The sequence below is a fragment of the Urtica dioica genome, chromosome 9 (genome assembly GCF_054948205.1).
Source record: "Urtica dioica subsp. dioica isolate 48M chromosome 9, U.dioica_male_clone48M_v1_H2, whole genome shotgun sequence".
Lineage (NCBI taxonomy): Eukaryota > Viridiplantae > Streptophyta > Magnoliopsida > Rosales > Urticaceae > Urtica > Urtica dioica.
In genome coordinates this window covers 29,032,443-29,047,803 of record NC_142764.1, presented here as the reverse complement: position 1 = coordinate 29,047,803, position 15,361 = coordinate 29,032,443, and the positions used below count along the sequence as shown (strand labels likewise).

The 15,361-nt window shown below is 39.0% G+C and overlaps 1 protein-coding gene across 1 annotated transcript; it reads left to right on the top strand.

Annotated features, from left to right (window-relative positions):
• Window positions 1–9,369: 9,369 nt before the first annotated feature.
• On the top strand, window positions 9,370–10,440 carry LOC149386613 (uncharacterized). Its single transcript, XM_089626539.1, has one exon. It carries the CDS (start codon window positions 9,370–9,372, stop codon window positions 10,438–10,440), a length of 1,071 nt encoding a protein of 356 aa, XP_089482665.1.
• The last annotated feature ends 4,921 nt before the right edge of the window (window positions 10,441–15,361 follow it).

The window sequence follows — 15,361 nt, the reverse complement described above, 5'->3', positions numbered from 1 at the left end:
ATGATTTTTTTTCTTTCAACTTATACTGACTTGTTTCAAGTGATAGCACCATGTAAAAGTCCACAAAAAGAGTGATTAGAGATTGAAGAGCAAAACTCCCTCAAAAAAAGAAAGGAGATTGAAGAGCAAAAACAAGTCAATAAAATACCAAAAAAAAAAAAAATAATAAAAAACATAGCCGTTCTCAGACGTGATTAGGGTCGGGCTCAGAAAGAGTCATTGAGTATTCTCATGCGTTGTTGTCCTTTCGGGCGCTTGTGACCCCATCGAGGTCGTTCCTATACGTGCGCATAGGTACGAGTGAGGGGACGGTTGATAAACTTTTTTTTTTTTGTCTCATCATGTAGTAATTGGATGATTATAATGTGCAATTCTACACCTTACTGATAGTTAGAGCTTATTGGGGAAGGATAAGATCAAATTACAAAATGTCATTTATTTAAATGATGCTGAAATAAACAAAACTTCAAAAATTAGTTAACCAAAAATTAAGAACACGCTCAAACTTGTGAGGAAAATAGAAAGCTTGACTTAATCACACAAGAGAATCTACATATCTGCACAAAAATATTTTATTTGGGTGTTTAAGTTCTGTCCCTCTCAAGGATTTCATATTATAACTTAGTCTACACCGAACAATATCATAACTCAATCATCACAAAATCTATGCATATGCTCTATAGAATATTCTAGAAATCAGTGTAGCTCATTTGAAAGTCTCGTTATATATATAAAAAGGGACAATTATATTCGGCAATATAAGTTTTATCAGTTTCATATACTCCTACATGATCATGATTTATTCTCCAATGCATGTGCTCTCTCAGGCGCAACCAATTAACTAACAATTTGATTGTATTAATTAGTATAAATCTATCCTTTATTATTAGGATTATAAAGCGAAATTGAAAGAGACATGAACTTGTACCCAAATCGCATAATCGATCGTTCTAAAACTTGGGGAAAAAAATAAATAGACAGAATCTTCTTGTTAGGTTTCAATACATATCAATCAATATATATATATATATATATATATATATATATATATATATATATATGATTTAAGGTTATATATTCTCTTCTTGTATTTGATTAATTTAGGCATATATTGTTTCCCTCATGCTGTTGATGAGTAAACATTTATATATGTTTTAATTATTTATTTAAATATAACACTAAGCTAGTTGTGTATGTAATAATCGATATCTTATATATTTATTTGTAAAATGTTTGAATATTGACACAAGATTTGTAAGGTAACATAATTAAGATTTTGTCCAAAAATGATCTTGGGTATGGTTTTTACTCATGGTGAATTGAAAATTTTGCCGTTAAAAAAGTTTTAAGGTTACCAAAGTCGGACACTTGAGAATCTACCAAAAAAGTTCTAAGGGAAATTAAGCAAAAAAGATTAAGGTGTCGAGAAATCTAGGTGTTGGTACGAATGGTCTGGCTAGTTTGAACTTTGAAGTAACAATTTTATTTAAAAAAAAAAACCAAATAATTAGTAAGCAGGGATACATGTTTGAAATACGAACTCGGATTTTCTGTCCCTTCTTAATATCACCTTCCCAGTCCCACCAATGAAATTTTAACACGTCATTCACTTTTTTTAATTTAATTTGTTATGTTACATTACTCACCCCGTCACTTGTCCCGTTAGTTTACTTCTTGTATGGTATGGTATATTATAATTTCTTTATAATAATAATGTAAAGAAAGAAAAAACAAATTATTTGTCTTGTAATGCACGAGATAAAAAGTTATGATGGAGCAATGACAATATTATCCGAACCCAAAATAAACAATTTCTATATTTGAAGACTTTGAACATTTTTTTTATTTTGTTTAAATTATCAATTCGTTGGTCAAACCTTACCAACATAATTTTCCCAAAACCACAAATCAAGGAGTGATTGATTTTGGGGAGAGATATAGAACAGTTTCTCCAGTGGAGAACGGCTCGTCGAAGAGGTGCTGGGGCCGCAACGAGCATGACCTAAAGGTGGTCGAAGTCTTTGGAGCCGCCACAAAAGTCTCTGTGATCATGTGACTAGAAGTTGTTCATAGATGGAGAAGATTGGAATCACCGGCGGAGCAACGGAGAATAACTACTGTCGAGGTGCGTTACATAGGAGAACTAACCGTGGATTTGAGATTCTTTTCGGGCGCACATATTTGGGTGTAAGGGGAAACATTCACCAATCCATATTTGGGTGTGGAAACAACAAAAATTGAAGTAACGGTGACAAACAGGACGTGAAACGTGAACTGTTGTTACGTTGTTTTGTTGGCTTTATTTTTTAGTGCAAGTGGTATGGAAAGATGTCGGGTGTTATGTTTCATCTTCTGGATTGACATCTTTCCTCATGTGTGCAGACAGTATTTCAAGCAAGTTTCCAGTTTCGTCTGTTTGCTTCGCTGGCGACTTATTGCTGAGTTATTGCCTCGCTGCTGTCTTCATTACAAGATATCTGCCTCGCTGGAGCCTTCATTGCAAGATATCCTCCGCTGCTATCTTCATTGCACGAATATTCACTTTGATGAAGTCTTTACTTTGTGATATTCGCATGAGGCCGGGTAAGGAAACCCGAGATATCTTCCAGGATTGTCCAGCTGCTATAAAAACCGTGTGCTCTCCCTTAGCAGCTTCGACACTTTTTGATCAAACACTCAGAGCTCTTAGACGTGCAAGACCGGCGGACTGGGAGGCTGTGTGTTTTGGTTTTAAGTGGTGTATTCTCTCAAACACTATTCTACAGATTGAGTGTATGTGAGATTTGGGTTCTTGTGCTTTTCGTGATTGAAGGTTCACGTACTACTGAAGACTGAAGGTCATCCGAGCCACGAAGGGTGGAATTGAGACGGAGCTCAAATTCAGGGGGAGTCCCTGTCTAGGTGATCACTGGTAGTAATAGTCTCTAGGTTTTATTGATTTGTTGATTGTAATCAGATATAACCTTGTGTGTACTATTGACTACAAGATAGTGAAAATCCTTTCCACTGGCAGCGTGCCCCCAGATGTAGGTGTGTTTCACCGAACTGGGTAACCATATCCTGTGTACTTTGTTTACTGCACTTTGTTGTTTATCCATATCTGTGTTCAAGCAAGTTGTCTGACACATTGTCAACACATTGTGTGCGACATCTTGCCATTGCAACTAATCAGAATTTCAATTGGTATCAGAGCAGGCACCTTGATCTCTTAGGTGGTTTCCTGTATTTTCTTTCTGATTGCCTATTATGGATAGTTCCCGAGAAGGAGGTTCTGTCAATCGCCCTCCAGTACTCGACGGAACCAACTATGGATATTGGAAGGCACGCATGACCGCCTTCTTGAGGTCCCTGGATAGTCGAACATGGAAAGCTATGATACATGGGTGGGAAGCTCCTGTGACTACTGATGACAAAGGAGCCCGTACTGGAACCAAGCCGGAAAAAGACTGGACCCCCACTGAGGATGAGGCGGCCCTTGGTAACTCCCGTGCTCTCAATGCTATATTTAATGGTGTTGATAAAGATGTTTTCAGGTTGATAAATACTTGCACTACTACCAAAGAGGCCTGGGAAATTCTCGCTGTTGCCTATGAGGGAACTACAAAGGTCCGGGAACAAAAAATTCAGTACCTCACAACCAATTTTGAAGCTCTCACGATGCTCGAGGACGAAACTGTCGCTGAGTTCAACGTTCGCATTCGTGATCTCGCCAATGAATCATATTCTCTCGGAAAACCCATGACAGATGAAGATCTTGTTCGAAAAACCCTGAGAGCTTTGAGCTCCATATTCAAGATGAAAATCACGGCCATTGAGGAAGTTCATGACCTAAAGACGTTGAAATTCGACGAACTAATGGGATCTCTCATGACATTTGAACTCTCTCTTCCTAAGGTGGAAAAGAAACAAAGAGGGATGGCCCTCAAAAGCTCCGTTCATGAACCAAAGGATCAGGTATATTCAGACTCTGACAATGATATTGATGATACTATTGCTATGCTTGCAAAAAACTATGGCAGGGTCATGAAAAGACTCAATCAGATGAATGGGAAAAATGTCTCACAAGATGTCAAGGACAACTTCCAACAACGTTTCCAGAAAAATACTTATCCTCACAGGAATAGTAAAAGTGGTGAACGATCTGGGAAAGGCAAAGGCATTCAGTGCCACGAGTGTGAAGGATTTGGACATATTCAGAAGGAGTGTCCCAACTTCCTCAAGAAACAGAAAAAGGGATACAACGCTACTCTTTCGGATGAAGAAGATGAAGAGAGCGACTCAGATCAGATAAGTAATTTTGTAGCCTTTACTGCTTCTGTTCATACTCATGAGTCTACTAATGAATTTGGTGAATGCTCTCAGAAATATGTTCTTGATGATGAACTATCTGACGATGCTATGAATGAAGCCTACAATACCCTTCATACCAAATGGGTTGAGGAATCTCAGATTCTAGACAAACAGGGTGCTCTCATCCTTACCCTGACTGAAGATAAAGCAAGACTTCTGGAGACTATTGTGGATCTAAAGAAGGAAGTCAGTCGTCTGAATGGCGAACTCGAGCACATGACTAAAACTGTTAGAATGCTGAATTCTGGGACTGACAGTCTTGACAAAATCCTCACCATCGGCAAACCCGCGAAGAACATGAAGGGACTTGGATATACCCATGGAGCTTCATCATCCCAGACTACGTTCGTTCCCCAAAAGCAGACTAGCCAGATGTCACGAAACTTGCCTCAACCATCTGGTAACAACAAATTTCATGACATTTCTCGATATCATCAATCTGGACTAAACAGGTCTCCTGTCAACAGACCTCGCTGGGTATGCCATTATTGTGGAAGAAAGGGACATATCCGTCCTTTCTGCTATCGTTTGTATGGGAGAAATGTCCGTCAACACAGGTCCATCCACAGAAATGTCTCTTCTCATCAACAACCTGCTACTCGGATGGAATGGAGAGTGAAGAATACCTCTTATCGTGCCAATATTGCCTACACCTCTCTGAGTGCTTCCACCGGGAATGACTGGTACTTCGACAGTGGCTGTTCTCGTCACATGACTGGGGATCACACATTTCTGACCAACGTAAAACCTTACTCCAACTGCCATGTTACCTTTGGAGATGGAGTCAAAGCCAAAATTGTGGGTAAAGGTCAATTAAACTATCCTGGTATGTCTTGTTTGACTGAGGCTTTGTTGGTAGAAGGACTCACTGCTAATCTCATTAGTATTAGTCAACTTTGTGATCTGAATTTGCATGTCAACTTTACTCATGATAAGTGTGTGGTGATTAATGAAGATCAGGATGAACTTATGCGAGGAAACAGATCTCGTGACAACTGCTATATGTGGAACCCCGCACCAACCAGCAAGTGTCTCTTGACCAAAGCTGATGAAACCAAGCTGTGGCATCAAAAGCTTGGTCATCTAAATCTCAGAAGTATGCAGAAAATTGTCTCTGAGAATGCTATCATTGGTGTCCCAAACCTGGAGGTCAAGAAGTCCCACAAGATGGTGCAACATCTTACCACATCTCGGGTGCTGGAACTTCTCCACATGGACCTAATGGGACCGATGCAGGTCGAGAGCCTTGGAGGGAAGAGATATGTGTTCGTCTGTGTGGATGACTACTCCAGGTACACTTGGGTTGATTTTATTCGTGAAAAATCTGACACTTTTGCTGTTTTTGAAGCTCTTTGTAAGAGGGTTCAGAGAGAAAAAGGAGAGAGCATAGGCAAAGTGATCAGAATTCGGAGTGATCATGGGAGAGAATTTGAGAACATGAGCTTTGCTAAGTTTTGTACTGAAGAAGGGATAGCACATGAGTTCTCAGCTCCTATCACACCTCAACAAAATGGAATTGTTGAAAGGAAAAATCGAACCCTTCAGGAGATGGCTAGAGTAATGATGTTGGCCAAGAATATTCCACCACATTTCTGGGCTGAAGCTCTCAATACTGCCTGCCATATTCACAATAGAGTTACTATTCGTCCAGGTACTTCCAGCACTCATTATGAAATATGGAGGGGGAGAAAGCCAAATGTGAAATACTTCCATGTTTTTGGTTCGGTGTGTTATATTCTTGCTGACAGGGATCCACGGCGTAAATTTGACCCGAAAAGTGATGAAGGTATATTCCTTGGATACTCTAGAAATAGTCGTGCATACCGTGTTTTTAACAAACGCACTAAGACTATAATGGAATCAATAAATGTGGTGATAAATGATGATGATCATGATGCTACTAACAGTCCTAATGATGAGGATGAAGTTTTTCCCAGTAACCCAGATGTCAGGACAGATGCTGATAACCCATTGGACGACATCTCCACTGGAAATCCAAATGTCATGACTGATGCTGATGACAAAGTTAGCGACATTGTTCCAGATGAAGGCTCCCCTCCTGAGACTGAACAGAGAGTCCCCTCTCGAAGAATTCAGAAAAATCATCCTGCTCATGAGGTGATTGGCGAAATCGATGAAGGAATAAAGACTCGTCCAAAACCTCCTGTTAACTACCGGGAAATGATTGGTAATCTCTGCTTCGTCTCTAAGATTGAACCAAAAAATGTTAACGAGGCTATTGATGATGAATACTGGGTTAATGCTATGCAAGAAGAACTGGTTCAGTTTGAAAGAAACCAAGTCTGGGAACTGGTCCCCAAGCCTGACAATGTAAATGTCATTGGGACTAAATGGATTTTTAAGAATAAATCTGATGAACATGGTAATATAACGCGGAACAAAGCTAGACTTGTGGCGCAGGGCTATTCACAGGTAGAAGGCGTTGACTTTGATGAAACCTTTGCCCCTGTTGCGAGACTATAAGCTATCAGACTCTTGCTTGGCATCTCGTGTCACCTGCAATTCAAGCTCTATCAAATGGATGTTAAGAGTGCTTTCCTCAATGGGTACCTGAATGAGGAAGTTTATGTAGCTCAACCAAAAGGGTTTACAGATCCCAGCTCTCCACAACATGTCTACAAACTCAGAAAAGCTCTCTACGGCCTTAAGCAGGCCCCTCGTGCATGGTATGAGAGACTGACCCAATTTCTTGTGCAGAATGGGTATACTCGTGGTGGTGTTGACAAGACGTTGTTCGTGAAAAAGGAGAATGGCAATCTCATGATAGCTCAGATTTATGTTGACGACATCGTCTTTGGAGGAATGTCAAGCAAGATGGTGGATCTTTTTGTTCGACAAATGCAGTCAGAATTTGAGATGAGTATGGTCGGCGAATTAAACTACTTTCTGGGCTTTCAGATCAAACAAATGAATGATGGTATCTTCCTTTCCCAAAGTAAGTATGCCAAAAACTTGGTGAAAAAGTTTGGCCTGGAGAAATCCTCTCACAAGCGGACCCCGGCCGCTACTCACATCAAACTCTCTAAGGATGAGCATGGAGAATCTGTTGATCAAAGTCTCTACAGGAGCATCATTGGCAGTCTTCTTTATCTCACTGCCAGCCGACCAGACATAGCCTACTCAGTAGGTGTTTGTGCGCGCTACCAAGCCAATCCCAAAGCTAGCCATCTGGCTCAAGCCAAGCGAATCATAAGGTACATCTCAGGTACTGCTGATTTCGGTTTACTATATACCTATGATACTTCTTCTACGCTTGTGGGATACTGTGATGCTGACTGGGCAGGTAGCACGGTTGATAGAAAGAGTACTTCTGGTGGATGTTTCTACCTTGGAAACAATCTCATCTCTTGGTTCAGCAAGAAGCAAAACTGTGTTTCCTTGTCCACAGCTGAGGCTGAATACATCGCTGCTGGGAGTAGTTGCACTCAGCTTCTCTGGATGAAGCAGATGCTCGCTGAGTATGATGTTGGACAAGATGTCATGACATTATTCTGCGACAACATTAGCGCCATCAACATCTCAAAGAATCCTGTTCAACACAGTAAGACCAAGCATATCGAGATCAGACATCATTTTATTCGAGATCTTGTGGAAGAAAAGAAGATCAAACTCGAATACATTCACACCGAGAAACAGCTTGCAGACATTTTCACCAAGGCTTTGGATGCTAACCGGTTTGAAAATCTCAGATCTTCACTTGGGCTATGTGTTATTGATCAATAGCAATTATTGTTTATCGAAGGATTTTTTGGTCTTAACTTTTGCGCTAATCCTTCGCTGACTCTTGTTCGTGTTACTGGTGTGTTATTTCTCTCATGGGCCCATGTTTCTGGTTGGCCCATTCGACTAATTTGCCGGGCTATATTGCCAAGTGTTGCCTCTCAGGGCCCAGGAACGTTCAAGGCCCACTTGAAGTTGCGACGTCGTTTTTCTTGCCATGTTCTCACTCATGCAGACGGTTACTCTCCCGAGAAAGAAGGGGAAGTTATTTCCTGTTTGAATTTCGAAATTTCCTATTCTTCTTCAGTGTCCTTAAGATTTGTTTCCCGAATTTGCTTTCTTACCCTTTTTGACAGTTACCCCTGTGGCAGTTTCCCTAAATTTGTATTCAAAATGGTTGGGACAAGAAGTGGAATTAGTACTACCACTCCTTCAGAGAAAGCCACGATGAAGAAGAAACATGTCGCCTCAAAGAAACCTGGGGCTGAGAGTAACATGCATTGTGTCCGGGTTCGAGGTCTGAAACCCAGCATACGCGCCGATGGTCAGGCCGGAGGTGCGAATGCTGGGTTGACGGTCCCTCCTAAGAACCCATCTCTCTCTGCCGCCAGAAGCGCTATTCTGAAGAAAGCTGCCCTTTCCATCGCCGACATCACAGGAGAAGCAAGCTCCAGCAGTTCCTCCTCGGAAAAGGGACAAGACAATGCTGATCGCGAAGAAGATGTTAGGTCTGGAGAGTCTCCTATCGAGAGCCCCCATAAGATTGTTCGAGGTAACCCCAAAGCTCCTAATGTCCCTGATGTTAGTTCTAAAAATAAGATTTCACGCCCTGATGATCATGAGCCTACACCTGAGGATGTCATTGGTGGCATGATGGGCTTGAACAAAGATGTCACGAAAGATGTGCCCACATCTTCCCTAGGGCAAAAGAGGAAGGGTGATCAGGTTCAAGAGGCTGCAGAAGACATCCTCGCTTCTCTGAAGAAGAAGACTCAGAGAGATGATGATGTGTGCTTGGCTACTCTTCTGTCTGAAAAGAGGAAGAAGATGAAGTCTTCAGAAGAAAGCTTTCCAGTTGTCCCCATCCCGGCTCAGAAAAAGAAAAGGGAAAAGATGGGCATGATCAAGAAACGTGTGAAGAAGCCGGCTCAGACTCCCTTGTCCCCAGTTGTTGAGGACCAGGTGATTGAAGAAGAAGACTCTGTTATCCCTCTTGGTTTGGGAAACAAAAGGTCTGTATGAGGGCGAAAGCTGCCGAAGAATGTTCATGCTGCTCCCATGGATAATGTCTCATTCCACAAAGAAGACGGTGTTCTCAAATGGAGATATGTCTATCATCGCTCCATTTTTCCTGAAAAGGAACTGTCCACTGAGGCGCTGAAAATTGATGCCATTATGGAGCTTCTTCACGACGCCGAGATGCTGAGGACTGTCACTGACATTGGAGTGTTCTATCCGGCGCTGGTTAAAGAGTTCATTGTTAACCTCTCCTCTTCCTTTGACTCTCCAGAAGACCCAGAGTTCAGGAAGGTCTTTGTCAGAGGTCACTGTTTCGAGATCTCTCCTGATGTGATCAACAAGTTTTTGGGCCGTGGGAAGATCATCACAGCTGATCGTGTTCCCTCTCTAGACGTCATCGTTCAAGAAATTACTAGTAATGAGACCAAGGTCTGGCCCTCAAAGGGAACTTTGCCCTCTGCCGAGCTCACCGTCAAGTACTCTGTCTTGTATCGCATTGGCATCGCCAACTGGGCTCCCTCCTCTCATGGGTCCAGCATCACTGCAGATCTCGCTCGGCTCATTTTTCAGATAGGTACTCGCTCATCTTTCGACTTTGGTGATTTTGTTTTTGATCACTTGGCAAAACATGCCAAGTCTTTTGCAGTAAAGCTTCCCATCGGCTTTCCCTCTCTTATCACTGGGATTCTGCTTGATCAAAACAAGAACATCTTGAGGAGCTCTGATGTGGTGGGTAAGCGTCCTGGTGCCCTTTCCTTCAGTCCCAAATTATTTGAAGGGAAACATGTTCAGGATCTTGTCAGACCTTCTGGCGAGACATCTGACGCACATGCGAGCAATCTTCACTTGAGTTCCATGACTGAAGGTGTTCAGAGAAAAGTGGTGAAGGAACTCCTTGAAGAGGTTGAGATTCTGAAAAAGACCATCGAGACTCTCTCATCCAGGAAAGTCATGTGTGAAGCTCTTCTTAAAGATCTTATTGCCCCGAGCTCTGCCACCTCGACTCCACCAGATCCTACCGTTGGGTCTCATATCTCTGAAGCCACTGAAGACTCTGATTCTGAAGATGATGTGTATGTCTCTGAGAATGATCAGGATACTGTTGGTTGATTCCTTCCTGGTCTGTATTTTTCTCGTTTCTAGACATTTTTTTTCTTCTCTTTTGTGCTTCAGACTGATGTGGTTCGTTTTAGATGGTTTGTAAGACAGCTCTATCGTACTTTTTCTGCTGAATGATATGCTGTTTTCCTAGTTCTCATTCCCTTTTCAGGCTTTTGTTCCTCCCTCTGTGTTGGTCGATCCTTGCCTTTGGTATCTTTTTGAGGCAATCAGGGGGAGAGGCGTCATTAGGTCATTTATTTTGACTCTCTTTCTGGTTATGACGCTTGTATGAGAACTGGTCCTGGAAGTGCTTGCCTAAAAAATAGCCAAAGGGGGAGATTGTTGTTACGTTGTTTTGTTGGCTTTATTTTTTAGTGCAAGTGGTATGGAAAGATGTCGGGTGTTATGTTTCATCTTCTGGATTGACATCTTTCCTCATGTGTGCAGACAGTATTTCAGGCAAGTTTCCAGTTTCGTCTGTTTGCTTCGCTGGCGACTTATTGCTGAGTTATTGCCTCGCTGCTGTCTTCATTACAAGATATCTGCCTCGCTGGAGCCTTCATTGCAAGATATCCTCCGCTGCTATCTTCATTGCACGAATATTCACTTTGATGAAGTCTTTACTTTGTGATATTCGCATGAGGCCGGGTAAGGAAACCCGAGATATCTTCCAGGATTGTCCAGCTGCTATAAAAGCCGTGTGCTCTCCCTTAGCAGCTTCGACACTTTTTGATCAAACACTCAGAGCTCTTAGACGTGCAAGACCGGCGGACTGGGAGGCTGTGTGTTTTGGTTTTAAGTGGTGTATTCTCTCAAACACTATTCTACAGATTGAGTGTATGTGAGATTTGGGTTCTTGTGCTTTTCGTGATTGAAGGTTCACGTACTACTGAAGACTGAAGGTCATCCGAGCCAGGAGGTTGCTCGAAGGGTGGAATTGAGACGGAGCTCAAATTCAGGGGGAGTCCCTGTCTAGGTGATCACTGGTAGTAATAGTCTCTAGGTTTTATTGATTTGTTGATTGTAATCAGATATAACCTTGTGTGTACTATTGACTACAAGATAGTGAAAATCATTTCCACTGGCAGCGTGCCCCCAGATGTAGGTGTGTTTCACCGAACTGGGTAACCATATCCTGTGTACTTTGTTTACTGCACTTTTTGTTGTTTATCCATATCTGTGTTCAAGCAAGTTGTCGGACACATTGTCAACACATTGTGTGCGACATCTTGCCATTGCAACTAATCAGAATTTCATGAACGAAATAAAAAATAAATTAAAAGAGAGTAACTGATGTATAAATTTTATTTTAGGTGGACAAAAAACGTGACACCCATAGTGGACAGACGATCTGGGTTCCTGAAATACCATATGACAATTACACCAATCATTTGCAAATGTATAATTATTTACAATTACGCCTCAGATAATTCATCTATTTTTTAAAAAAATTATTGTTCGATCACTATTTGTCGGCAAACAGTATACTCATTGATAAATAATGTACTCGTCGTTATTGGTATTTAAACTTCTCATGACTATCTATCAATTCTTCCGTAAGTGACAATATGATGACTCAACTTTAAGGTATAATCAATCTCTACATGTGAAGTTAGAAAAGAATAAAACTAAAATAAGTTTGCGACAAAGAATATATATTATGATTTAAGCATGGAATTGCTCTTCAATGGTCATCCCAATCGTAATTGATCGCCCAAAGCTATACCATGATTTGTTACCAAACTAACGGGATTTTGTCACGACCGTCCATGTTATGGAATCCAATACTCTCTACTATCTATTCATCCGTAAGTACTTCTCCAAAGTCCAAGAGAAACTAGTTTCCAATAAAATAAAAGAGAAATACGTTTATATATAACTGTACATATTATATATATATATATATGCTTGAAATGAATGATGATTTATCATGAGTCTGAACTCGACAGGTCCATATAACACCGAAATTGAATCATTATAAAACTCCAATATATCTGCAGATAATTATGATTCCGAACCAATCTTGATACTATATATTTCTGTATTAATTAATTAAATTTGTATATGATTGTGACTTCCTATAAGGCCAAAATTAATAATTATATATAGGAATGCATTATGATGTACATTTTAGAATATCCTCATCCAATTATATGTATATATATATATATATATATATATATATATATGAAACATCTCATTTATCACATAATCCGGAAGAAAGATATAGTATGTATAGTTAATCCCCTTTATTAATACTGGTGTTTTAAACATCTCATTTATCCTCTTTGAGAAGCCTTAAGTTAATTAATTAGTTAAAAAAATAAATAAATATAAAATAAGAGAAATGTTTCTTTCCAACCGAGCATATGTCTCATTTTGGTTCAACAAAGAGGCCACACGTGATGGAGTTGTCTCCGGCACATCACTGGGTCATATTTTTTTTCCTTCTCTTTATCAAATTTTAGAAATATCGATCCCAACAATAAACATAAAGATAAAAATAAATAATATTTAGACAACGAACCTAATCCCACAGATTTTCTTTTCAACTTGGTCGGGTCGGATCGGACCATTCTACAAATATTCATTATATCATGTGGACCTTGCAATTCTGACCCGATTTATCTTCTTCCTCACGCGTCTACACACACACAAACATTTTTATATATATATATATATATATATATATATATATATATATATATAAATAAATAACTTACCGTATGTATATATGAGTATGTGTTTATAATATCTATGACTCATGACCATGATATAGATGGAATAAATTAAAATAAAATATCTTTATATTTTTGTTTTGTGCGGTTATGTAGTTGCTATGATCCTATCAATTTAATTTACTAGATCTTTAACCCAACAAGTAATTGAACAAATTACGCTGTATAAAATTATATTTATTTCATAGAAATGCAATGGCATGATTTATTTATGCATGATATATCTGTTAGTTATGTTCTCAGATCTTCAGATTTATTTTGTAATGAAGTGTATACCCTTTTCAGTGTTTATACTTATCTTTATTAATAGTGCTGTATGTTTATACCAAAAGGTTATATATATATATATATATATATATATATATATATATATATATATATTTTTTTTTTGGTTGAATATGATATAAAGAGCTGTTAAACAAAATCATATTCCTTAGTACTAGTCTAGTCCCACAAAAGAAAAAGGTCATGCCTGTTGTCATTTACACATTGACGAGTAAAACTACTTCAATAATATATTTAGTGGTCCTTGTACCATCCATCCAAACGCGTCAAAAAAAAAAAAAAAAAAAAGTGGACCCCTAACTCATGATTAGAGTTTATATGTGTATAATCCCGCGCATGTAAAATTATATATTACGGTTACAAAGGAAAAAAAAAATTTGAAATTTTGATCCAAATTTCCGCAAATCAATATGTGGATTGTTCCCTTCAATTAGGGGTGAAATCGGTTCGGTTCGGTTCGATTTTGGACCAATTTGAAAACCGAAACCGAATTTTCGGCTTTGAAAATTTTGGACCAATGATCGAACCGAATTGGTCAAAAACCGAAAATCGGTTAACCGAAAATTCGGTTAACCGGTTTTGTAAAACCGATAACCGATTTTATAACCGTTTTAAAACTCGTTAACCAGTTTCGAAACCGGTTAACCGATTTCAAAACTGGTTAACCAGTTTTAAAGATGTTATAATTATCCAAATCGGTTATCCGGTTCAAATCGGTTATCCGGTTTAAAACTGGTTATCCGGTTTCAAAACTGGATAAAAAAAAATCGGTTAAATAACCGATAACCGAATTTTTGGATTTTCAAAACCGATAACCGAACCGATTCTTAAATTCGGTTTCGGTTAACCGAACCGAATTTTCGGTTTGATGACGTGGCACCGAATTTCGGTTCCGGATCGGTTCGGTTATCGGTTTAACCAATTTTCGGTCAATTTTTGTACACCCCTACCTTCAATTAGCTAAAATAATTAAATTTATGGATGGATCCAAATTTCCTAATAGGACTCAATGTTCCACACCGAGAAAAAGGACTCGATCCGAAATGAGGAAATACTTTCACCGTGCCTTGATGATGCTACTCAAAAGTATGGAAAGTGTTTAACTTCTTGACCGACAATGAAAAGCATGGAATACAAATGTTGACTACCAATTGTTGTAAGTAAGTGTTCAAAAGTTCATGGCGTCACAGCTCAAAACCAATTAAGTACTCAACTCCATTGTGAGAAAATTGGCCATTGACACACATACCGGCTTTTCAAAATTAATTCCCAAATACCGTCAGAAGGATTCTAATCATAAAAAATACCGGCTGTCCACAATATTTCTTACCATATACATGTTAATTTGGCTTATTTTGTGATGTTCGCAATTTAATTTTTACTTTTTATTTCCTGTGAAAAGTTTTATTTAGTTTTTTTCATAATGTTTACAGTTTCATTGAGAACTTCTATCGATATTTAAAAAAAAAAAAAAAAAAAATTGATAGTTGATATTTTCATTAATACATCGGTATCAGGGAAAAATTTCTATTTATTGTACATGACAGGACAATTTTTAGTTCTGGGCCAGATGATAATAATGGGCTTGAGCCTTTTTATCTTGTCCAAAAGTCCATAGTTTTGGACAGTAGTTATCTGACAAGTACACCCACTCCCTTATCCTGATTGATGATATATTGATTAATTGTATGTGGATATAATTTTACTGGGATTAAATGATAAATCAAAATATATTTTTTATTATAATTATTGGCTTGTAAGAATGGTCAGTTTGTTATTTATCTATCTGTTTCGAACAAAATTACACGAGTTTCACATAATAATATATTAATCAAGATTAATAAAGTTGAATCCACTATGTAAATAGCCATATAAAATATAACATTAGCAAACTAGCCAAGGTTTGA